We start from the raw sequence: 26,970 nt of genomic DNA on the forward strand, positions 1-26,970 counted from the left end.
AGGCACCTTCCCGGGAGTTTTGCCGCTCTGTGCAGATGAACAGAATCCTCCTATCATCCTATCCACCTCTGTCTTCACCATGGCTGCACCTGAGAAAGTCACTGAGCTCAAACACATCATCCAGGAGCAGTTCCACAAGGTAAGTACCAGTGCCAGGAGACTCACATATCATACAGTCCAGTATGACACTGCCTGCATTGTAAGGTTAGTGTACTTGTGACCAGGCAATGATTTTTACAGGAAAATGCAAGGTCAGCTCATATGTCCCACCATAGCAATGTTAGGTGATGGATCTCTTGTCAGGAATGAGCATCATGGGTTTCCTCAAAGAGCTCCATTCCTTAAAGCAAGGGTAGGCAACCTGGGGCTCTCCAGCTGTTGCAGAACTACACGTCCCATCATGCCTCTGGGAGTAATTGTAACTGCCAGCCTTGCAAAGCCTCATGGGAAATGTAGTTACACAACAGCTGGAGGGCCCCAGGTTGCCTACACCTGCTTTAACCACTTGCCGCCTGCCATATAGCAATATGACGTTGACAAAGTGGTTGTGATATCCTGACCGGATGTCATATGACGTCGCCAGGATATCAAGGCGTGCATCACGGTCTGACACAGCGCAAGTGAAGAGAAATCTAAAACTGTCCAAAATTAAGTGATGGTTTGCCAGCGCCCCCCCCCCGGTGCCACATTTGGCAACTTTTTGGGGGGGGGGGGGCGGTTATCTGGTTTTGACAGGCACCCGCTCCCACTTTCAGCTCACTTTGCTGCGGCTGCAATGTTTGTAGTTGCTGACTTTTTTAAATTTTTGGGTGTGGGGGGCCGGAACTCCTCTCCTACTTTTTGTAGCTGCTGACTTTTAATTAACACAAAAATGTGCGGAACTCCACTTTAAGCCTTAGCTGAACTGTGGGCAGAAAAGCTTTTTTTTTTATATATATATTCCCCAATAGCCTACTGTAGACTTCTTCTTTCCATTTCTTACATACAGAATTTTTGATATAATAACATGTCAATACAGAAAAGACATCCAGCATTTTAAATTCAAACCCACCTTGAAAGTGTGAACCTGATTGATGACACATCCAGAAAGATTAAATAGTAGGCATATCCACTCCGCATGTAGGGATTTCTCTGGAATCTGGTTGTAGTGGATTGCATGGAATACATAGTAATGTAAGTTGAGTGTAGTGACTGACACTAAAGCCGGGCCATATATGGATTGAAAGTTCAACAGGGACTGGCTAAATCTTTTTATGCACAGGCTGGTTGTACACAAGTCAATTTATTGATCGACTTGTGTACTGTATAATCACCCTATTGGCTTTTTCCTGAATCAGTGTAGCCAGCCATAGCCAGCAACACTGATCATTGTATTCTTTGGCAGAGAATATAATAGCACAGCAGAAAGGATTTCACCATTAAGTGTGTGATTGTGGGAATCGGATCTTTTTGTTTTTTCAACCCACTGGTTGAACAAAAAAAAAATATATCAATGTTTGGGCTGCTTAACATAGTTCCAATACTTCCATACAAGCATTTACAGTTCACTGACTAATTTAACTTAAATAGCTATTTTTTGGTAAGTATGTCGTTTGTCATATATAGGATATTTTACCTGGTTTAATAGGAAGTGTGCATACTGCATAATATTATTATTCTCCGCTGTTATTTTTCCTGCATTTAGATGGACGTTCATGGTAAAATCAGGGAGGTCCTGGCTGAGACAATAGGAGATGAATTTGGCCATGAAAGCCATTATATATCAGAAGAAGATCTAATGGAAGCCTTGAGGAGGAGAGGAATCGTAGATGATGTCATGAAAGAGCTGCGTTTCTTGGAGGTAAATGTCAAGGAGATGCTGCGGTTTATATTACATGGTCACTATTCATCATTCAGGATTTAAAATTTGTTAGGCTGATAATATATATGTGAAAATTTTTCTATAAATATGCTTTTGAAGTGTCCTGTGCCTTTTCCTGAAGAGCATATAAGGCCCACTGTGGTAGGTATTTCTGATGTGATATACTCCACGTCCTCAGAATTCTCTGCTGCTGGTAACTAACCAGTTGGGTCAGTAACAATACACCTGGTGTATAAGAGTGTCTGTGTCTTCTTTATTTTGTAGGATGGTCATTCAAGAGAACTAACTTCAACACCGAAACCAGCAACATCTTTTGTGGATAAACGACCACGGACATATAAGAAAAGTAGGACAAAATCATTTGAACTGAAGAGCATTTTAATTCCTCTTTTAATTTTTTTCAGTGATGATTACAATCAAAACCATTAGTCACAGCCTATGTGTACATGAGTCCAGTCGGTGTGCTGTTGCTTAAATCGACTGGACTGACTGGAGAGAGTAACAGATATTTTGTGTGCACATCCCGCCTTTATTTCCGTGCCATGACTTTACCGCTTCAGCCCTAGAAGATTTTACCCCCTTCCTGACCAGAGCACTTTTTACATGATTCGGCACTGCGTTGCTTTAACTGACAATTGCGCAGTCGTGCACATTGCACCCAAGCAAAGTTGACATCCTTTTTCTTTTTTGTTTTCCCACAAATAGAGCTTTCTTTTGGTGGTATTTGATCACCTGTACGGTTTTTATTTTTTGCACTATAAACACAAAAAGAGCGACGATTTTGAAAAAAATTCAATATTTTTTACTTTTTGCTCTAATAAATATCCCCCTAAAATATATAAAAAAAAAAAGTTTTTTTCCTCAGTTTAGGCCGATATGTATTATTTTACATATTTTTGGTAAAAAAAAAAATTAGCAATAAGAGTATATTGATTGGTTTGCACAAAAGTTATAGCTTCTACAAAATAGAGAATAGTTTTATGCCATTTTTATTTTTTTTAGTAGTAATGGCGGCCATCTGCATTTTTTTTTATCAGGACTAGGACATTATGGCGGACACATCAGACAATTTTGACACATTTTTGGGACCATTGTCATTTATACAGTGATCGGTGCTTTAAAAATGCATTGATTACTGTAAAAATGTCACTGGCAGGGAAGGGGTTAACACTAGGGGATGATCAAGGGGTAAATTGTGTTCTCTAGTGTGTGTTTTAACTGAAGGGGGGAGGGGACTGTGTAGGGAAAGAGATCGATCTGTCTCTTCTCCCCTTAGAGAATGCCAGAGGTGGGCATAAACAGTGGCTAACCTGCACTCCACTGAGAGTGGTCCTGGATGTGTCTCAACAGGGATGGATAGCAGCAATGGTAAGAAACAGATAACCAGATAGTGACTTCCCGGCGCCCAGGTGGAGCTGATCTGCCGCATTGTGGGGACACATAGGTGCCAGGGAACCAGGAGAAAGAACTGGTGCCAAGCCATAACTAAAGGGGAGGAAGGTGTCCTTATCTGGCCTCTAGCAATGACGTCACTCGCTAAGCCGGGAAAAATCCTGTTTTTTGTCCCTGCTCCTTGTCAAGTCATTTTGATCAATGACTTGACAAGGCGCAGGAGCACAAAACATGTCGTCATTGTGACAGGACCATTGGTTACAGCTTGCTGTCCAGGCAGTTGAGGTGTGCAGTTCATCAGCGGCATCGTGGCTCCGGCCAGTCACAGAGGCAGAGCCTGCGAACTTCGGAAGCAAGATGTGTGAAAATGGAAGCAGCTGCAGTGCTGACATCGCGGCGCTGGAACAGCTTCGTTTTAAAGTGTCACATAATGTGCTAGTATGCATACTAGCACATTGTGACTTTACCTTGCAGGAAGAAAGGGGGAAAAAAAAGGCCAGCTGTATACAATGGCTTTAAAGTTGAATTCCAGACAAAAGAAAAATCTTCTACTGCAGCAGGGCTCCCCTGGCACTGCATGGTTAGATGCTCATTTACGTCTGGCAAAAAAACAGATCGTTTTTGCGATTCGGCACTAGAATCTTTAATATGTTTTATCCAGAGGGATTTCAGAGGGGTCTGTGCACCTTTCCAGGACATTAGAATAGAATAGTTTTTTTTGCATAAAAATTGAGTATGCAGAGCAGTCTCTTGGCATGGGACGATATGGGTAAATCGCCAAAAATTCCTAACAAGCAATTCTTGGGGTGGAGTACATGTATGTGCCCTTCTGCCGATGTATATCGGTGTGAGCCGGTCGGCAAGCTGTTAAAGGAGAGTATAAGCGGTTTTAAAATTGAACTCCAGGCAAGCATCAAAATTAAAAGGGACAGTTTTGTAGCATTTGCAGTTTAGCTTAGTCATTCTTGTGATCCAGGCACCCCTGCGAAACATCACAGCCAGATTTTTAACCTACACTATAGTGGCATTACAGTTTAGCTAAAGACTTTGAGTTCAAACAAACTGCAGTCTGTGCTGATTGGATATTGAAGGCTCATTAGCAAGTTCAATGAGATCAAAGTTCTGCTTGTTCCCTCTCAGCACATGTACATGATTGGCTTCTAGAACTATATGTCCCTCTCCCAGTCTGAGAGCTGCTGTATAGTGGCGTAAATGAGGCTGATATTCAGAGAAATTGTAGTACTTTTCGTTGCAGTTATCATACAAAGTAGCCATCATTTTCTAAAATGTCATACATCCAGTAAGTTCATTCATGATTTAAGCTCCTCAGAGGGAATAGTTGGTTTTTCCAGGAGCTGGATTTTGTTTAGCAGCAGTAAAAACTTGAGTAAGCAACCAGAATTCTGATTTGGTACAGTCAGACTTTTTTGGTCTAAAAATGATTTCATTGGGTATTACCGGAGGGGTTTATTCAGAATTGTATCTCATAGGTGTAATGCCGCGTACACTCAGTCGGATTTTCCGATGGGAAATGTTGGATGTGAGCTTGTTGTCAGAGATGCTAAAGGCGGTTAGTGGTCTAACCAGTGGCAGCCTGTAATGAAGGGGCGTCGCCCGCCTAATTAATGCGTCCGGCCCTCTAATCTCCATGTGGGGCACTGCATGCATGGATTTCAATGTTTTTTTTTTTTTTTTTGGAAACACATGATTAGAGCCTGAGGCTCTTATTGGTCTCAAAAAAGGATGGGCTCAGGGCACAGCAGCTCTACCCCTCGTCCTTGATGATACTAGTCATCTCCTAAGGTAACACCAACTTCCTGTCCATTTCCCGCCGAGTTTGCTGGCCGTGGGGTAATGAGAGGGAGGTTTGTTTGCAACCCCCCCCCCCCCCCAAATATTGAGCACCAACCTGTCCAGAAAGCCCACGATGTCGGCCGCCCGAGGCCGATTTGTCCATCGGATCGGCTGCCAGCGCCTCCATCTTAATGAAAGGAAACAGGCAGGGGAGCCCTGCGACTTCACTGCCCATTTCCTACTGCTCATGTGCGAGTTGTGCGGTGCTTTGTGAATGGCCCGTTGTTTTCTGGGACACACACATGTCCCAGAAGGCAACGGGGCCGCTCGCCGAAGAGGAGGAAGCGCCATAAAATAGAAAGGGAAGAGGCAGATTAGGAAGATTGCCTAGCAACAGCAGTTTTAGGTAAGTTATTTTTTTTTTTTTTTTTTTTGTTTTTTTCTTTAAGAATTTTAATGCTGTTTTTGTTGGCATACTTGTGAAAATGCTCTCTGGCTTCAGCACTTTGAGTCCCTGAGCTGGAAAAAGCAACTGACAAGTGAAGCCTGAATCCGCAGCTTTGTGCACGGTTATCGGCAAAAGCTATTTGAAGCTACTGGATCAGTATTGCATGCAGACCATTTATATTTTTTAAAAGTAGAGGGCGGCAATGAGTCTATGTATTTCTGTCAGCATGTTTTTTTTTTTTTTCAAGTTAAGTAGTGCATTTTGTGATATGATAGAAATGCTGTCATCTGTGTAAGGCTTTTTGAATCAAGTGTTACAGTCTCAATTCATATTTTTAGGAGAAGACCCCCTTTCTTCTAAAATTGTATTATTCCTTAAGAATCTCATTTTAAGATGCGGTATGATATATTTCACATGTTTGTGTAAAAGAGCATACAAAACGTATTTTTATCGATTCATTTGTTTTTTTTGATGTCTTCCCCAGCTAATATTGACCCATCCCGTAGATATCTTCATCTCCAGGTCTTGGGTGGAAAAGCTTTCCTAGAACACCTTCAGGAAGCAGAGCCTCTTCCTGGTCAGGTCGGCTCTACCTTTACGCTTCACTTGCACTTCAGAAACCAACGTTTCCGCTTTAAACCAGTCCCATGTGCCTGTGAGCCGGACTTTCAAGATGAAATTCTGCTAGAACTGCACAACGATAGCTTAGGTTTGTTGTTATTTTCTCACTTGTTATGTAGTATATTGGAGATGAGAAACTATTTTACCATACCCTTTCTCACACCATTGCCCCAGCTTGATGCTAAGTTGTAGTAGGAGCCTGGCAGGTATAAACTGTTAGAATGATGCTCTGTGTCCAGAGCTTGCACAGATATGTGGTGGATTCCTCATACTTGCTGGGGGGTAATGGGGGGTGGGGGTGCTCAGATTGCAGGAGAAGCCAGGAGCGCTGCTGGGGGTCTCCGGAAGAGGAGGATCGGGACTGCTCCGTGCGAAACAATTACACAGAGCAGGTAAGTATTGCATGTTTATGTTAGAATATGTGAGAAAAAAAAAGATCCTTTACAATCACTTTAAGGACTACCTGAATTTGCTACACATTTTGATAAAGCTGCAGAAACTGGGCACAGGACTTTTTGAATTTGGCATAGGACCTTTTATTTTATTTTAAGGGTAACTTGCATTGAGTTTTAACACGGAAACGGCAACATACAAACCGGATGTAGCATCACAATATCACGTATCGGCATAGGACCTTTTAAAGGGCAGCACAGCCAGAAAAGTGGTGGTGCTATACTGAATTCCCTGTATATAAAGCTGAACCAAGAGAAGCGCCAAACTACATTTTTTTATGTCTGGAAGTATTTTATTAAATCTGCAAATGACAACAGCCAGTGTGTCTGAGGGGTGGGGAAAAAAATCTCCATTCATCAGGGCTACAGAAGATACAAAATGAAAAAAATGGTGCTGATTTGAGGAAAAAAAAACAAACGATTGAAACTTGTATAAAATAATGATAGTCTATGTACAGGATATTTAGAAACTTCAGGATGCCCATTAGAAATGCACCCATAAGGCCAAAATTCTTGAAATCATTTAAAAATAAAATTATATAACTATAGAAAAAAAAAAAACTTCACACCCATGTTGAACATGGAGTGATATGCACAAGAAAACATCAGCATGATTAGTTCATGTAAAAAAAAACCCTTGCCAATAATTGTTTTAGTCCCAGCTCAGATCAATTTTTTAATTAAATGATATTGGGTGATTGTGATCTTGATTACCTATAATTTCCCATTAAATTGTCTTTGTTATGGTTTATTTATTTCGACCTTGCTGACTGAAAATTGTCACAAATCTGAATTTTATGGCAGATCTGAAATTATTTCTGGCTGTAGAATTCAATACATGAAATATATATATCTCTATATAGATGGAGATAAATGTATATTAAAAACATTTTTTTTACAGAAACCTAACTTTCGTTTTAAAGCATTTGCTGACTTCTGTTTCACTTATTGTTGATTATTATTGACAGCAATGACCTGAAATAATACCTTGCCCGTACCTAAAATGGCTAGTTAAAGCTTTTTCTTGAGTCTTCATAGATCTTCATATTCATTGCTTATTTTCAGGAGAGGGTAGCAGAATGGCTGATGGTACCACGCTTCTGTCAATCTGCGATCCTGTACAGATGGTATTAATCAAGACGGACATTTCTGGAGAAACCACTCTTGTGTCCTCTCACTTTATGGAGTGGCGTTCAGTGTTGGGTGTGTATAGAGGAGCGACAAATCTTGCTGTGGAGCTCCAGGGTGTTGGTAAGATTCTTTATGTGATTTATGAATACCTGGCTGCTTACTTCCGGAATGTTTTGTACATCTCAAATAATAATTACTACACCATGTATCGTCTTTACATATATGCCTATGTTTAAACAAAATCAATATTTTTTTTTTTATATATTAGATTACATTATGCAATACGTTATCTTAGGCTAGTTTCAGGTTTGTGCAGGTACGGGAATGTGTGTAAATCACACATGTTCCCACAGCTACACTAAAAAAGGTGCTATTATTTAGTAAACGCTTGCAGTGCAATTAACTCTTAATGGCACCCCCATGCACTGAAAAACAGTGCAGTTTGCCGTACCAGGAACTGCTTGGTGCCAAAATAGCATGCAGTTTCTGTGTGGTTGCGTTTTTAAAAAGGTGCAGGGATAGATGGGCTGCTGTGCCCACTCAAGCGTGGCCATACAAAACACTTCAGATCTGAACCTAGTCTTAAATTTTACCTTTCTGTAAAAGTACTGTTCACATAGACTCCAGGTCAATAATTGCTGTTGCATGCCAGGGTGCCCGTTTGTGTGTTTTTTTGATTTTAAAAACCTATATTAAAAATTTATATATTTTTATTTTTGCACATCAGGGGCTGAGTGTAAAGTTTCTGTGGGAATTTTAAATGTCAAACTGGAGCTGTATCCACATCTACAGGAAGCACTATCTCCAGAGATTGTCAATGCTCAGGTACTTTTTCTATATAAATCTCACTAATAATCTTTAGGGAAATGACTAAAAACATAATATGTATTCTAATGTAGCTTAACTGTTTTACCTGCCAAAGGACTGCAGGCACATTTTTGTGACACTTTGACTTCTAGCTTCAACTTCATGTGGGTCGGATCTCCTACAACAGATTGCTGTTTGAGCCAGCACTGCTAGTTCATGACCTGGAATCGGACAAATTGCACAGGAAGCTCTTAGGCAGCCCACAGATGATTTGATTTATTTCCTTCTACCATGGGGTGGGGGTTTGAAACCTTGCCTGCCGGCAGAACACAATGATTACTGCTATCGGCTATAGCCACCAGCAATATTCGTATGTAAAAAAATCTGACAGGCTGATTATACCCAAGCTGATCTGTGGATTGACTTGGGTACAATCAGTCTGCGCATACATGGATCGAATCTCTGCGGTTCCCTGCTAAACCTGTCAAATTTCGATTTCATATATGGTTGGCTTTAAATTGCACCAGCAAACAGTGAATTCATCTATCCCATTAAGTGGTGCTCAGAGATGTATGAACACAAGACTTGGTTTGAGAATTGCAATTGACAAGTTAATGATTAATGATGGTATCACTGGGACGTGTTTGTTAAAGAGGAGCTCCAATCTGTAAAAAAATAAGTCAGCAGCTACAAATACTGTAGCTGCTGACTTTTAATATAAGGACACTTACCTGTCCAGGCACCCCAAGCCAATTCATCAATCAGCTTCGGGTGCAGGCACCAGCATTTTAAGTAAGGGAAACCGGCTTCGGGCTTCACAGACGGTTTTCTACTGCACATGCGTGAGTCATGCTCCACTTTCTGAATGGTCCCCACTGTCTTCTGGGACCTGTGTGTGTCCCAGAAGGCAGCGGAGAGAAGGAGGGGAGGTTTAAAAAAATGTCATAGATTGCCGATGAGAGATCTTACCCGGAAGTGGGAGCGAGTACTTATCAAGACCAGGTACCCGCTGGTTTCTCTCTGATGCATTCTTGAATAGACTAAACAGCACATGACTTTCTGTGGTTCTTTTCACTTTTGATGGAAACTTGGATCTATAATTTTCATTCCCTAAGGCAGTGATGGCGAACCTTGGCACCCCAGATGTTTTGGAACTACATTTCCCATGATGCTCAATTACACTGCAAAGTGCATGAGCATTAGGGGAAATGTAGTTCCAAAACATCTGGGGGGCCAAGGTTCGCCATCACTGCCCTAAGGAGACAAAAGTGGAGATGACTGGTCACAAACTTAAGCAGTCATATGCTATTATCCAAACACATACATAGTAATGCTTTAGCCAATCTACAAAGAATAATGCAAATGAGGACACGCACATCCAGGCACATTGGCCAAAACAAATTTGCTTTTGCAACTTTTAAATTTGCCAGTATATCACAATTGATTTTCTTACCTCATGATACCCAGTGAAAGTCCCTTTTGGTTTCTGTTGCTGTAAATAAAATTGAAGGGAATAAACTATGTAGTTGCTGTGGACAAAAAGAAGTGCAGCAGCCGTCGTTCACTTTTATTTATTTTTTCTTCTTCCTTATTTTTTTTCCTTGGCTCTGGTATTTGTTTTGTTATGTGGGGAAAAAAAGAAGCCTTCTTTTTGATACACTTTTATTAATCAAATATATACAATATGTTCATTTTCCTGTATGGCCCTTTAAATAGTTTTTTCATTTATAAGCTTTTTTCGTGTTTTTTCTTTTTTTCAGCTTACGTTAGAACGTCAGAAAACAGCGGAGAAGGAACGGTTGTTCTTGGTATATACAAAACAATGGTGGAGAGAATATTTACAGATTCGATCTTCCCACAGTTCAAGGCTTGTTAAGATCTTTGCGCAGGTTTGTGGTATTTAAATCAGCAGAAAATATAAAGCTCCACTAGTTCCTATATACTAGAGCTGCACGATTCTAGCCAAAATGAGAATCACAATTTATTTTTTTTTGCTTAGAATAAAAAGATCACGATTCTCGCGATGTAAAATCTTTCACATTATACAAAAAAAAATGGGCTATCTTTACTGGTTGTTTTTTTTTTTTTTAAATTTATTAAAGTAATTTTTTCCAAAAAAATTGCATTTGAAAGACCGCTGCGCAAATACAGTGTGACATACAATATTGTAACAACCACCATTTTATTATCTAGTGTGTCTACTAAAAAATATATATAATGTTTGGGGGTTCTAAGTAATTTTCTAGCAAAGAAAAAATTATTTGAACTTGAAACCAACAAATGTCAGGAAAAAAAGGTTTAGTGTTTTTAAGTGGTTAAACTTTTTTCACTTGCACACCAAGGCCCCATGCACACGAGACGCTGTTAAACGCACGTTCAGAGGCAGTTGGACACTTTTTTTCAACTGCCCCTGGATGCATGCAATGTTATCCTATGTGTCCATGTACACAGTCCCGTTTTTTCCAGTTTTTATGCAGTTGCGTTTAACCTCGTTTTTTCCAGAAGCAAAAAAATGGGTTCAGACACTTTGCTTTTCCACGTTTCAGACGCAAAACACGACTAACCGCAGCACCCGCATTTAGCCGCGTTTGTGTTTATAAGCGTTTTTAAAGGAACCCAATTTTTGGACCAGAAAACTCAGAAATATGATGGTAAACCATAAAAAATATTAAAAAAATTGGTTTAAAATGTCGTAATTACTTTAGATAGTTCATAGAGCATATATACTCACTGATGCAATGCCATAAAAAAACTCAAGTTTTTTAGGTAGCTTAGACAATGAGGAATGCGTCCATTTCTTTGCCACAACCCTTCATCCAATTTCTAATCTAATCAGTGATTCCACGTAGTCTGACCAAAGCATAGCAATGTCTTTTCTTTTCACAAAGAAAAAAAACCTGCATCCCAATGTCTAGTTGGCCCCAACCCCCCACCATGTGTGTGAAATATCCAATGGACATTCGCTGTACCATCAACGGATGGGTCCAATATCGACGAGCTCTGACTCTGGACCTTTCACGCAATTTGCGATGACGTTTCTGCCTCATCAAGAGCAACATCAGGAGCATTTCCTGACTTATATTCAATATGGGATCCATTTCCAAAAAAAAACACAGAAAGAGAGGCAAATGCAAGTGTACATACAACTGCTCTCTCTGCTGCTGCTGCTGCTCACTCTGATTTAAAATGGCAGAAATAGTTAATAATACATGCTTTCTGAGCTTGTTGAGGGTCTATATGATGTTATCATTACAAACACTTATAGACGCAAACACGGTAAAACGTGGCTAAACGCGGTATGAAAACTCACCAAAACGCGCATTTTTAAACGCAGGTTTCTGCTTTTTTAAAACAGGCATTCAGCAGAGTTTGCATCGGCGTCTCGTGTGCATGGGGCCTAAGTCTATTCCATTGACAAATTGTTACAATGTTGATACTTAAGTTCAACTGATAAAGAATGTTTTGATTCTTGGCTGACTGCCCAGTTTTTCTCTTCCTTTCTTTTGACTAATGTGGCTTCAGAAGAGCAGAGGGAATTCTTTGCATAGAAAGAATTGTGAAACACTTTAGTCAAGATCGCGATAACGATTCTTGACGATTTATTGTGCAGCTCTATTGTATACAGAATCCTGATTATATGCTGATCGTTGGAAGATTCCTTCCCCTAATTTATTCATCTCATTTCACTGGGGAAATCAAACAATGTAGTATTTTCTTATATTTGTAAATTATGCTGTGCTTGGTGCAAATTATAATCATGTAGTGCATCAAATCATACAGTGCATACCCGTACAGCTATGACACCAAATGCAGTAACCTATTCAAAAAGTATACTACATTAATAGACCAAGTCAAACTGAAAAAAAATGATATACAGTAACTACAGGTATATATCACATAAATCACAGCAGGGAATAGCAGATAACTATACTCTTAGATTGTGAGCTCTAACGAGCAGGGCCCTCTGATTCTGCCTGTATTGAATTGTATTGTAAATGTACTGTCTGCCCTCATTTTGTAAAGCGCTGCTTGAACCGTTGGCACTATATAAGTCCTGTATTATAATGATGATAATAATGTTGCAACTAACGGTGTCCATAAATTGCATCCTCATTATATCCTGGTGCAAATAAAATATAAATATAAACTGCCAAATACGCTGTGACCTCCACCATCCCCGTTTGACACACTGTTATCTTCTTATATGGACCAGTAGACAAACGGTGTATCACAGCTGTGTCTAAAGCAGACACCCCAAACTCATTGCACTTCTTACTGTACAAGCTTCAACCAGTGCAAGAATCTAAACTGAGTAAAAATACACTACCAAACGCTTCCATAAAAGAAATGCAGTACTTGTGTACTTGTTCTAATTAGTTTTAAGCTGATTTTTTTTCAGTTTGACATGTCTGTTTTGACTTTAAATATACTAAAATGTTAAAGTCATGTTTGGCTTTATTCTTCCTAGGATGAAAACTGGGTAAATCGACCCGTCTGTTGCTACGTCCGCCCTCTGAGAGCTGGACGTCTTCTGGACACCCCTCGACAAGCTGCACGCTTTGTAAATGTTCTGGGCTATGAAAAGGCCACAGTTGTTGGTGGAGGTAGCAAACAAGAGCAATGGTGCACCCTGTTGCCATTTCTTTCTAGAAATAAGGTGAGTGTGTTTTATTTCCGTTTCTTTGTTTTGTGACTATTGGTGATACAAAGTCGCACTACTTGGGAAAGGTCTGTTGTGTAATAGAATTTGGTCCATCAGCTTCTAATAGTAATTTTATTTTCCATAGAAGGAAAACTGGTTACTAGGGAAACAGAATATTTTCCATTCAGATATTTGATAAATAGTGCTGTATCATTGATATATCTATTATGCTGTTGAATACATATGTATAAAATAGTCATGTTTTCCCTGAGTAGGACTTTGTTTACCCATTTAGGTAACTGTAGCATCTCCTCTTTAAAGGGCGATTGTGAAGACCATTGCAATCTCCTGTGCAGTCTTCTCCTCGGCTTTGGTTTGGATGCTTATGTGTGTGTTGGTACCAAAGGGAAAGGAGTGGCTCACACATGGGTGATGACTTGTGCTACAGATGGAGCGATCACCTTCTGGGAAAGTTTAACAGGACAAAGGTAAATTTCAGACATTTATTTAAAGTGATTGTAAACCCTCACCTTGTAAAACAACCCAGTTAAATTCAGTTTAACCACTTGCTCACTGGGCACTTTCGCCCCCCTCCTGCCCAGCCATTTTTCAGCTTTCAGAGCTGTCACACTTTGAATGACAATTACTCAGTCACAAAGTTTGAGACAGAGCTTTCTTTTGGTGGTATTTAGTCGCCACTGTTTTATTTTTTATTTTTTTGCTAAACAAACGAAAAAAAAAGACTAAACCTTTTCTTAGTTTCTGTTTCAAAATGTTGTAAATAAGTAATTTTTCCTCTTTCACTGATGGGCACTGATGGGCACCACAGATGGGTACTGACAGGGCTGCACTGATCAGTGCCCTGATTATCAGTGTAGATGTCCCCTGTGTGGATTGCCACTTATCGGCTCTCCTCTCCTCATGCACTTTCATAGTGAGAAAAGGATTTCCAATAACCGGAAAATCCTGTTCACACTTTGATTGGACACAACTGGTCACATGGTAAAGAGCCGCAGTGATTGGCTCTTTACTCCAATCTCTGATCCAAAGGACACAGCAATCACAGATTTCTGCTGATGTGAGGCATGCGGAGAGCATTATCAGGGAAGGACGTCATATGTCGCCATTTGGCTATAGCAGGGTCGTGAAGGTGTTAAAATAGAAATGAAAGGCAAAACATTTTGTGTATAGATATAGGTGATCACATTTCCTCTGTTCTCGGCTGCATAAGAGCTGGGGGGAGGAGAAACAGCAGCATACTGTGCTTCCCAGTGAAAGGCTGTGCAGGGGGTATGTGTCAGGACAAGTCTGATCATTTGAGAAGAAAAGGCTGAGTTCGCAACACAGCTAGAGAACTGACCACAGACAGTGTGTGTTATCCTGCTTAGTGTGGTCAGTTTTTAATAGGAAAGCAGAGGGACCAGTAGGAACATCAGTGATTTCACACAAAGGAAGCAATACAAAGAGAACAGGATACTTTCTCATACAGTACATGGTACAGCAGACACATATCAGGAATATGAAATGTTGGTTTTAACTCCTTTGTGAAGAAGGTAAAAAAAACATTTTAATGCCTAAACCTGATTTTGCAACTTTGGCACATGTTTGTAAACTGTACATATCTTTGCAACTACTTGGTGTATCCAAATGAATTATACCTTGTATTTATTCAGGATGAATTGGGCCTTCATTTTTTTTTTTTTTTTAATACATTTCAATGGGGGTATCCTGTTTTGTTTTCATAGGGTTTTTTTGGCCCAAGAAAGTAAAAAATATATAATATTTTGTATATTTTTTTTATATATTATACATTTTTTATTTAATATTTATATATAATATTTTATTATTTAGCTGTGAATTTTCTAACATTAACGTTTCTGTGAATTTCCTAACATTATTATGACCCACCCTTGTAATAAATTCTCCTACTCCTGAAGTCAATACTCCTCAAGTGCATATTATTCTATGTATCTATTGTAAGACCAGAAAAAAACACCCAAAAACGCCTAGGTGTGAACAGAGCCTTAATGATGGTGATCATGACTTTTGACCCTGACACTAACTTTGATTAAGCTTTTTATTGAATTTATTTTTATTTTTTTCTTTCATACCCGACTAGGGGAAAAAATGCATTCAAAGGAGAAAGAGTACTGGGTGGGTTTTATTTAGTGATCATTCTGATAGCCAATCACAATAATGTGCTCAAGAGCCGGTCCCCCCCAGGTCTTGTTTCTATAAGATCAGAAAATGTTGGTGACAGCTTGGTCTCCGTGCTGGGAACACACTTCCAGCACAAATGCAGACCACATATATGCGGATCCTTGGAAGAAGATCCACATGTGTGAACTTGGCATGAATGGGTTAAAATGCTAAAGCAGCCTTTCTCAACTTTTTTACCCCTGAGGAACCCTTGAAATAATTTTCAAGTTCCTGGGGAACCCCTGCTAAAAAATAATTATGCCAACAGCTCACGATACATTGGCATGATTAATACATCAAAGAAAGTTCTAAATGCAATAAGTAGTAATGTGCCATACTTGGTGTTGACACTAGCATTAGTGGGCAATTTAGAAGTAGTGGAAAATGACCCCTTTACATTGGTGATCAGTGAAGATGGGAGATCAATCCACCATTGCTCCACACTCAAGGAACCCCTATCGACCTCAGGAGGAACCCTAGTTGAGAAACTCTGCACTAAAGACGGAGACAGCTGCTGTTAGCAGTAGTTGCCGCCATATATCTCTGAGTACAGACTTGGGGCCAATGCACGCTTGTGCGTTGTAGCAATGTGCGCATTAATGCACGTTTATTATGAAAGGAAGACTAGGCCAAAATATAAACTTTTTTTTCTTTTTTCTTTTTTCGCTGTATGTTTCTTGCCATTACCATGAGTCACCTCTGAAAAACAACCCAAAATAAATCTTCCTACTGTTGTGCATGGAGATACCGTATGTGTGTTGTCAAAGTGATCACATAATTGGAAGCCAGTCCTCCTGGCTCCTGATAATTGCTTTGAGACCAGGAGCTGTCGATGACAGCTTGGTTTCTGCACTGGTATGCAAGTTCAAGTACATTCCCAACACAAGCAAACATACACATATATGTGGCAGCACTGTATAATCCCCACTCTGTGCTGACACATAGGGTTTAAACCCCCCAAAAAATGATATATTTAGCAGCTTACTTATCCTGGTTGCATGAGTTTGTTTGTTGTTTTTTCCATCATGGGTGCAATGGAGACCTTAATCGATAAAACTTAATAAGAAGGATAACTCAAATGGTTGCAGATTGCTGTCTAGCACAGACAGCCTCCTCTTTTAACCCAAACCCCTATTCCTCCCACCAGCACGTCACTACCAACAGTTGGTATAGAGGGGCTAGAGACAAAAGAAAGTTGTGACCTACCCACTTGCCCATGATGTGTTCAGCATGGGCAAATGGGCTGGGAAGTAGGCAAATCACAACTTTCCTTCACCCCCATCCTCTTATCTGTAGCACTTTGTTGCAGCATTGGACGTGAATATTAGCGTTCTGTGTGCAAGTGATCTTGGGACTTGTAGGCACCATGGAGATATAGAGGAAAGAGAGTATGCACACTTCATTATTGGAAGTTGGGAGGAAGTGCTGCACATAAGTGAAGGAGATCAATAAACTATATGTAAGGTAATAAAGCTGTTTATAAAAATTAAAAAAAAAAAGTATTAAAAAAATAATTGAGTTCATGACAATCTTATATACTCTTAAATAGACAGCTGATCTGAAAAATAATTCAAAAGAATTTATTCTAGTCATCGTTTTCTTTTTAACTACTTTACTTTTGGAAACTAGCCAGTCATTTTAAATTCTACATGTGAATAGAGTCCTGTCTTGCTATACTAACAAATGTTGTTGTAAGAGCTTAGCTCAGCTAAGTACCCAATAAACCCTGTATTTGGATAGATGTGATCCGTGATATTTTTTTTTCATATTAAAGTGAGTCAATCCTTCTACATTTTGTTCATCTTCACAGTACATTTATCTGCATTTTATAATCTTGGTTTTCTAATCATACAGATACATTCATAAACCCATCAACCCAGATGATCCTCCTTCAGTGGTACAGCCTAAGCCTCTCTATCCATACCGAACCATTGGTTGCATCTTTAACCACCAGCACTTCTTTGCCAACTGTCAGCCATCAGATTCTGTTGATCTGTGTGTATGTGATCTGCATGATGAATCCAGGTGGAAGCCAATGAGTGCAGAGGCAATTAAATCAGTTTGTTCGCCAGGGTCCATTACCTCTCTTCCTCCATTCCCTCCGCTCTGCAGCTCCCTGATTGATGCTGCTACAGAAAGTAATGAAATTGAGCTGCAGCTGCGAGTTCTTGTGTCTGAGCACAGAAAGGTAACATCCAATATTTCTTTAATGGCTCTGTGAATTTGTTGTGTGTACAACTGTGTGCTTAGTAGTGCTATTTTGGTGGTCATACAGGCATAAAAATGTGTTTGGCAGAGCTTATTGCATTTCTCAATCTTTCTTTCTTATACCAGTTTTTAAAAGGCTATAACTGATTTTTAAACTAACTAAAGGCAAACCTTAATGATTTTAGGAAAATGTTTTATATTTTTTTATTTTATTGTGATAAGTTGGAGTTTGAGATCTGTTTTTATATTTAGGCCTCATTCAGACAGGCACTGATATCCATAGTCTGCAGATGAGCAGCTTTTTTTTTTTTTTTTTTTTTTTATGCTTATCAGCTGATCAGAAAAGGGTCAAGTTAAATGCCTAATTTGCATGCTTACTTTCTTCATTGAACAAGACATAGGATTATTGTTCAGGTACATTGGGTTATGCTGTTAGACTAGAATTGTCTAGTAAAATCCCTCCCACTCCCAGGATGCCTTTTTTTGCACATATGCTGTGAACGAGGCCTTACTGAACTTGAACAAAATGACCAAATATTGTGGGGGACGGGAACAGTTAGGCCTTGTTCACAACATATATGGATCAGAATTGATGGAAAATGGTGCAGATTTGATTTGCATAGTATACTTTGCCTTGTTCACACCATGTACAGAGACATGCATTTACCTAATATAGGTCTCTGCATGTGTGCCGAAAAAGGCATACATGTTGTGTATTTCTGTGCAGAAAAAATACGCACATGATACCAACGTTTGGTAGTTAATGCACATAACACCAAGTACTGTCAATGCATATTGATACCTGGTGCCTACTCTATAGTTCTAGCTCCAGTAATGGGTGGTGCCAGGAGGAACGCTGAGAGTGGGAGCACATGCCTGAATGTTGTAGGAAGTGAGACTGTGTATGGTAGCGGCTGAATGCAGACTGCAGAGAGGGGAGCTGATAGTGGATGACCAGCTGGATCAGTCTGAATGTAGCAGGCGGTGGGATCATAATGGTATTATGTACAATTATGGCATAACATAAAGCTATTACTCTGCATTCCTCCCTGCTCCACCCTGAGTCAGAACTACAGAGAAGGCACTGGGTACCAATGAGAGATAATCAATGATAGTATTCACTGTCAGCGTGAATTGGAAAAAACATTGTGCGGATATACATCTGCCACAATGTTGAATCATGGCAGAACGCCTGAGGACTTCTCACCGAACCCCCGGTTGAGAAACACTGCCCTAACACATGTCCTCCGACAAATTTCTAGAATGACTCCAATCTCCATCCACATGAACAGAATCTTGTGGCGGAAAGCCTGGAAAGCTGAAGCTACCTGTGGAAAGTGCCTCACTTGTATGCCTTTTTAGGCTACTTTCACACTGGGGCGGGCGGGCGCCAGTGGTAAAGTGGCGCTATATTTAGCGCCGCTTTACCATCTTTTTAGCGGCGCTATTCGCCCGCTAGCGGGGCACTTTTAACCCCCAGTAGCGGCCGAAAAAGGGTTGAAACTGCCGCAGCGGTGCTTTGCCATCAGGTTTGCATTGCTGCCCCATTGTTTTTCAATGGGAAGGGCGCTATAGGAGTGGTGTATTCACCTCTCCTATAGCGCTGCAAAGATGCGGCTTGCAGGACTTTTTTGACCGTCCTGCAAGCGCACCGCTCCAGTGTGAAAGCGATCGGGGCTTTCACATTGGAGTGAATTGAGCAGCTCTTTCGGGGAGCTTTGCAGGTGCTATTTTTAGCACTATAGCACTTGTGAAGCGCCTCAATGTAAAAGTAGCCTTAGGGAAGATGAATATTTGTAGAGGTACTTGACCAATTAATCAAAGATGACAGGGAATGTTTTGCTCCCACAGCAGAAGATCCCCCAACCAAGGGGAATATGTGGCAACCCGTAAACATCAAAGATGCCTATCTACATGTTTATATTTATCCATCTTATGTCATTTACAGTTTGCCACACTGCCGTTTGGCCTATGACCTGCTCCTGAATTATTCACAAAAGGTCCTATTACCTCTTCTTGGCCTTATCAGAACTTAGAGCTTTTAGATCACTATCTAGACAACCTTCTCCTGAAGGACTCCTCTTCATCCAGCTTTCCACAAATGTCCACGGGACAATTCAGATGCTCCAGGCTTTCGATTGGGTGATCAATTTCAAAAACAATCTACTCTGCAGCCTTTTCTTCACCTGGAATTGGAACACTTGGGTCAAGTCTTGGACACATTCCAAGCAAAGGTTTTCGTTCCAGAATATAATTTTTTTATTTTTATTTTTTTGTGTGCCTATGCTTGAGATCTGAGATCAAAGAGACATCCCACAATGAGAATCTCCATGAGAGGTCTAAGCTGCATTGTAAATACTTTTCTTCACATTAAGCCCCTATTGCATCACTTAGCTTCCTTGGCATCTCAATTTGGCTCTTTCTGCCCTGCAGAAACCCCCCTTTGAACCCATTGGGAATATTTGCATAGATGACCTCACCTGCAAAGTAGCATTTTTGGTTGCTATCGCATCAGACTTGTTGGCAACTTCTGTTAAAAGCTGTTCCTCATACGTCTCAAAGACAAGTTGTTTTATGCCCAAGACCATGCTTTCTACCAAAGGTGGTATCAGTCTTTAACCTCAGCAGGGACATAGACCTACCATCTTGATGCCCTTCACAATATCCAAAGGAAATCCTCTCTTAATTGTCTGGATGTAGTTGAAGCCATTAGAGTGTACCTCCAAAGCTACAGCATCGATTAGTCAGGCAGATTTGCTATTTGTCCCATGATCTTGACCTTGTAAGGGAAACCCTCCTTCCAAGTCAACTATTACAAAATGGATATGAAATTGCTAATTGCTAATGCTTACACTCGTAAAGACAAATCTCCTCCCGTGCTTTTATGCCCCCATTTCACCAGATCGGTGGAAGGATCCTGGGCATTGTGGCATGAGTCCTATGTTTCCCAGCTGTGAAAGACTGCCACCTGGTCCTCTTCGTACTTTTTCAATTTTCTACTAGGTGGATGTTGATTCTTCTGCAGATACATCTTTCATCCTTACAGCGGCACTCTGAAGTTGGGTCTGTTGACCCTTGTTATTGCCACAGTTCCATTTGTCTAGTTCAGTAATGGCAAACATTGGCACCCCAGATGTTTTCGAATTACATTTCCCATAATGCTCATGCACTCTGCATTGAAGTTAAGCATCATGGGAAATGTAGTTCCAAAACATCTGGGGTGCCAAGGTTTGGTTGAGCATCATGGGAAATGTAGTTCCAAAACATCTGGGGTGCCAAGGTTCGTCATCTCTGGTCTAGTTGCAGTCCACAGTTCCTATTCATTGCTGGGGGAATCCAAGGCTCTCTGAATGCTTTGCCTGTGTCCTGAACTGTATGATTGGGAGAAGAGGAATTTTGACTTGCCTGTAAATTCCATATCATGAACTATAGTACAGGACACCCTCCCTTCTATTCCTTGCTTACGCTACATTGCTTGCTACAAAACTTGAGGACTAAAGGAGTGGAGTGGGGTGAGGTTAAAGGGAAGGCACCCAGGGAGCATGTCCTCCAAAAGCTTGCCAGTGTCCGGTAACCTGAAGGTATGAGCCTATAACACAGGGTATTGAATACTTTGCCCGTGTCCTGTACTGTACTCCAAGATATGGAATTTACAGGCAAGTCAAAATTCCACTTATTTTGGTTTAGCTATCTATAACTGACCAGCATTGTCATTCTTATTCATTAAAACTTAAAATCTTTTATGACCCATAGACAGGAGACACGTTTTTACATTATAACAGTAGTAAAGGTCAGAAACTAAAAAAAAAGTATTACCCCCTGCCAAGGCACTGTTATAATGTGCTAGTAGGCATCACCTACTAGCACATTATGAAAGACTTGCCTTAAAACAAAGCAATCCAATGAAGTGCTGTCACTGTTAACAGGGCTTCCGTCTTCACCCGGTCTTCCTTCTGGGTTTGCGGGCTGCTTCCGCTTGAATGGCCAAGCTGCGATGTCACTCCTGCACATGAGCAGGAGTCGCAGCCATGGCACAGAGCTCTGAAAGGACAGCATAAGTATGCTGTCCCTTCATAGTGCATGCGCCCATGACATCACCGGCTGCTGCTCACTGAAATATCTTCTAAACGTGCACCATTATTATAAGCTTACTTGTAGATAAAACTACTAGAAAAGAGTTTACTACCAGAGTATGATTGCACTCCAGCATCTCAAAATGCAGAGTGTCTGAGTGTCTCATAAGCATGTACACATTACTCCGCAAAGTATTTGTTTTATTTTTATCTAGGGGGATGCAAAGGCAGTTGCTGCTGGCTTTGCTTAACCAAGAGGATAACAATTGCAACCACTGTTATTTTTATTGATTTAAGCCTCTTTTATAGTTTATCCATCACTTTTCTTCTACAGGATCTAGGCCTCTCAACAGTTTGGGATGATCAGCTATCCTATCTGTTATCACCTGCCCTGGCAGCATATGAGATAGAGCGTAGCACAGGCATCTCAGCAGGCAATGAAGAATTTCAAGATGCTATAAGAAGAGCAGTACCTGATGGTCATACTTATAAAGGGTTCCCCATTTATTTTTTGCATCGAAATGCAAGGAGGATATTTGCTACATGTATGCGGTAAGAATTTTTCTTAATTCTAAGAAAATTAAATACATTCATTTGTGTTTTTATACTAGCTTTGTAATAAAAAAAGAAGTAATACAATAAAATCTAAATAAAGTAGCTGTATATAAGTATTTAACCACTTGCTTACTGGGCACTTAAACCCCCCTCCTGCCCAGACCAATTTTCAGCTTTCAGCGCTGATGCACTTTGAATGACAATTGCGCGGCCATACAACACTGTAACCAAATGAAATTTTTATCATTTTTTTCCCACAAATAGAGCTTTCTTTTGGTGGTATTTAATTACAGCTGGGAGTTTTATTTTTTGCTAAACAAACAAAAAAAGATGCAAAAAAAAAAAAAAAATCATGTTTAATAGTTTGTTATAAAATTTTGCAAACAGGTCATTTTTCTCCTTCATTGAAATGCGCTGATGAGGCGGCACTGGTGGGCACTGATAGGCACAGTTAAGGCGGCACTAATAGGCACAGATAAGGTGGCACCGATAGGCACAGATAAGGCAGTACTGATGGGCACAGATAAGTCGGCACTGAAGGGCACAGATAAGATGGGCACAGATAAGATGGCACTGATGGGTGGCACTAATGGGCACTGATAGGTACAACTGATAGAGGGGACTGATGGGCGTCACTGATGGGCACTACACGGATATGTGGCACTGAGGTGCAGCACTGTTGTTGAGGCAGATTGTGGGCACTGATGGGTGGCACTGTGGGCACTGATGGGTGGCACTTTTTTTTCATATTTAGGTGGCACTGGCAGGGGGCAGGTGGGCACTGATGAGCTGACCGTGATTGGGATTGAAGTCCCTCTCACGGCCGCCGGTGATCGGCTTTTTTTTTTTTCCTCCTAGCGCGAGGAGGAAAAATAGCTGATTACCGGCTCTGTTGTGTCACATGATCAGCTGCCATTGGCTGACAGCTGATCACGTGGAAAGGGGTCGGAATCGACCCCTTGCTCCGATCTGTGATCAGCGAGTCTCATAGACTCACTGATCACAGAGCACGCCACGCGCGCCCCTCAATAGACGTAGTCCCGGCAAAACAGGTCCGCGCTATAGCCCAATGATCTCCAGTGGTTAAACAGATTACACAAACTAAAACGAATGCTTTGTATTCATTCTTTGTCATTTTTTTTATTTTATCTTGATGGCCAGGAAAAAACAAATTCCTTCCACCTGTTTATGCAACAATAACTTTCTTTACTTCAGAAAAAATAAATAAATGGACATATTATTTTTTCAGGACAAACAAGGCTTTTCTTTGAGGATATTGTCTTGCAAGTGTTTTTCTAACTAAATACAAATACAAAAAGAACAAAAAAAGTCACACCCAATTTATTCTGAATATAATAAATTTTGTATAAATCAATCTCTTATACCAAAAACACTTACATAGGAAAGATGCGGTTTCAAGTTTGGACAACCTTATATGTAAAAAACATTTCATGCCATATCAATCTCTTCTGTGGAAGTCACCATTGCCCAAAGGAGTGGGGGTACATTCAAAGGGATGTCTAGAGAGCCCCATAAGTCACTGTAGGGCATAGTCAGATGGTATATCTACACATCGCATTGCTATAGAAAAGGGGTTTCCAAACTGTGGCCCTTTGCTTGCCTTTATCCGGCCCATTCTTCCCACTGATATGTGACATTATTCTGCCCTCTGGTGCCAGAAATAGAGCATAATTCCTGCCACTGACATCAACAATGGGGCAAAATTCCTCCCCCCTAGTACCAAAGATAGGGCACTGTTTACTCCCATTGATGCCAGAAAAATGTTCTATTCCCCTGGCCACACTCCGGGCCCCCTAAAGCAGGGTGAATTTGATCTAAATCACAATTTAAATCAGTAGTAAAAAGGTTGGTTTAAATTAACTCGATTTAAATCGTAATTTTTAAAGAGCAACTGTCATCTCTGTTCCGCAGCGGTGACTTCTGACCCGCTGTCAGTCCCATTCACTTTAACTACTTCAATACAGGGCACTTACACCCCCTTCCTGCCCAAGCCAATTTTCAGCTTTCAGAGCTGTAGCTGTAAATGACAATTGGGCAGTCATGCTGCACTTTTCCCTAAACAGAATTTTTTATTATTTTGTTCCCACAAATAGAGCTTTATTTTGGTGCCATTTGACCTCTACGTTAAATTTTTTGCTAAACAAATAAAAAAAAGACCCCAAATTTGGAAATTTTTTTTTTTTCTTTTGTTTCTGTTTATAACATTTTGTAAACAGATACGTTTTTCTCCTTCACTGATGGGCACTGATGAGCATGGATAAGGTGGCACCAATGAGGTGGCACTGATGGGCATTGATAGGCAGCACTGGGCACTCATGGGTGGCACTGGTGGGCATTAATGGGCACTAAAAGGCTGCACTGGTGGGTACTTATGGGTGGCACTGATAGATGACATTGATAGGCATCACTGTTGGCACTGGCAGGCATTGGGGGTGGGCACTGATTAGCAGCTGTCTGGGCACTGATTGGCATTTCTATGGTGATCAGGGTGGCATACCTGGTGGTCCAGTGTGGTGGCATCCCTGGTGATCCTGGTGGTCCTGGGTGGGCATCTGAGGGGGGGGTGCGCTGATAAACATTCAGCACAGACCCCCAGCCGTCCCCCCCCCCCCCCCATCAGGAGAGCAGATTAACAGCTCTTCCTGTTTACATCGTGATCAGCCGTGATTGGACACGGCTGATCACGTGGTAAAGAGCCTCCGTCAGAGGCTCTTCACCAAGATTGGTGTAGCAGTGTGCAGCAGTGTGTCAGACTGACACACCGGCACCACCGATCGTCGCAATGCATGCCTCAATGGGCATGCGAGAGTGGTTGTTCTGGAGGGCCATCACATGATGTCCACCCAGAACGAGAGCCGCACCGCCCAGCTATCATATGATGGTGGATGGGCGCCAAGCGTTTAATAGGGACGGCTGGTGATGTGGCAGTGACACAACAAGGTGAGGGTCGTGGCGGCAGCAGGTGAGTGGATCCCCGGTAATAGGCGCTGCCATGATTGATCTGAAATGACAGGTGCTCTTTAAATGTAAGGCCTTATTCTTGCTGGTAGTTAGAATCTTTAATCGTTGCAAACAAAATGAAGGTTTCCTGTTTAGAATACTAAGCTGTCAGGTAAGTAAAACAGCAATATCAGAAAAGATTCAATCATACAGTTTGCAGTGTACATAGATTTGCAAAACGGGATAAAGGAATATTCCTGAATTTAGTTTTATCTCGTGGTTGCTGTGAAATTGTGTGAATCCATCAATGTAGTGCATGATATGTCAGCTTGCATTCATTGAATGTGTTTACCAAAAATGTAAATATTGCATGATATACAGCATTATTTCATGCTGAATAAACTAAATTATTAATCTATTCTAAATAGAAAACTCTTTAGATTTTTACTCCAAAAACATTTTATTAAAATAAATTTGATAAAAATCAAAACTATTTAAATCTTAAAGTGTTTTTTTTTTTTTTTTTTTAAATTCTTGATTTATATCCACCCTGGCCTAAAGTCTGAAGGACAGTAAACTGGCCCTTTGTTTAGAAGGTTTGAAGACCCCTGCTAAAGAATAACAAACATGACTTCAATTACAGACAACTGGCCATACTACCTGGACAAAAGTCGCACTTTAGTATGGGCTCACTCTAAGGGAGGATTAAAAAGCTGGAGGGGGGGGGGTGTTTTTACACCACAAGCTAGTGTTTTAATGTACTTAATGACAAAGGCTGTAAAAATACGTCCAAGACAAAGTATTAAAAAGCATTGGTTAAAGTGTGATCAAAGGTAACCCCATATAATGACCCCATAGCCCACTAACTGAATGGTCCTTTTTACCTGAGATGTGAGCCTAGAGTCAGATGGCATAGAGCTTTTAGAAATTATTCTTACATGCTGTTTTAATTGCACCCACTACCTCCAGGTACAGGGCGTAGCCATGGGGACATGTTGGGCCCATCCTATGCCAATCTGTACCTGGGGAAGTGGAAGCGAAACCTACTTTTGGGTGATGAGTTTTTCGAGATATGCGTGTCATGTTCTAATATGGTATAGATTTATAGATGACATATTTACAATTTGGGATGCATTAGTAACGTTACTGCAGGAATTTTTGAGATGGAAGAGATTGTAGACTTGGTGAATGTCCATGGTGGCTAGATGAAGTGCCGTGGCCTGGAGATATTTGCGGAGTGGTGGAATTGAGTGTTTTTCTTCACACACATGTTGACTGCTGCTTCTTTTATGAAGCTTAGGAACTGTTGAGTGTATAGTGGTGAAGGTTGATGACACATGGTGGTACATAACATGTGATGGACGAAGAAAAAAAAACAGGACACAACTTCTGACTTAAAGTGTATTTTTTTTGTGGTATATTCACCTGCGATTTTTCACATGGGTGGATGATAGAAATTGGACGTGTTCTTGTTACTCTCTAGCGCCGACTTTTGTCTCTGAACTAATCTTTTATATTTGCTTACAGTTCGCCATTTTGTGAAGAAATAATTGGCTGTCGTGGGGATCAGATGCGAACTGCAGTTCGAGCACGAATTTTCACATACCCAGAATCGGCGTGTGCTGTATGGATTATGTTTGCATGTAAATATCGCTCTGTCTTGTAAAATAAACCTATTTACTAAGTGTTATCCTCTCAAACACTACCACTTGTAATATTTCACTGTAATTTAATTTTAGAATGCATATATTGTATTACATTGTTAATGTCTATTTTGTTACACCAGAAGATTGTTTTATAATAAATTATTTTGGTCACCTTTTTTA

The 26,970-nt window shown here is 40.6% G+C and overlaps 1 protein-coding gene across 1 annotated transcript; it reads left to right on the forward strand.

Annotated features, from left to right (window-relative positions):
- The first annotated feature begins 2 nt into the window (after nt 1-2).
- Nucleotides 3-26,970, forward strand: CEP76 (centrosomal protein 76). The gene is made up of 12 exons (XM_077492408.1): nt 3-139; nt 1,685-1,840; nt 2,126-2,207; nt 5,980-6,204; nt 7,634-7,819; nt 8,427-8,524; nt 10,267-10,395; nt 12,975-13,163; nt 13,470-13,636; nt 17,202-17,535; nt 21,963-22,180; nt 26,672-26,970. Exons 1-12 carry the CDS (start codon nt 80-82, stop codon nt 26,808-26,810), a joined length of 1,983 nt encoding a protein of 660 aa, XP_077348534.1. The 5' UTR covers nt 3-79; the 3' UTR covers nt 26,811-26,970.

This window comes from Lithobates pipiens, unplaced genomic scaffold, assembly GCF_037356315.1.
Source record: "Lithobates pipiens isolate NorthernLeopardFrog02 unplaced genomic scaffold, aLitPip1_a1.2 Scaffold_19, whole genome shotgun sequence".
Classification (NCBI taxonomy): domain Eukaryota; kingdom Metazoa; phylum Chordata; class Amphibia; order Anura; family Ranidae; genus Lithobates; species Lithobates pipiens.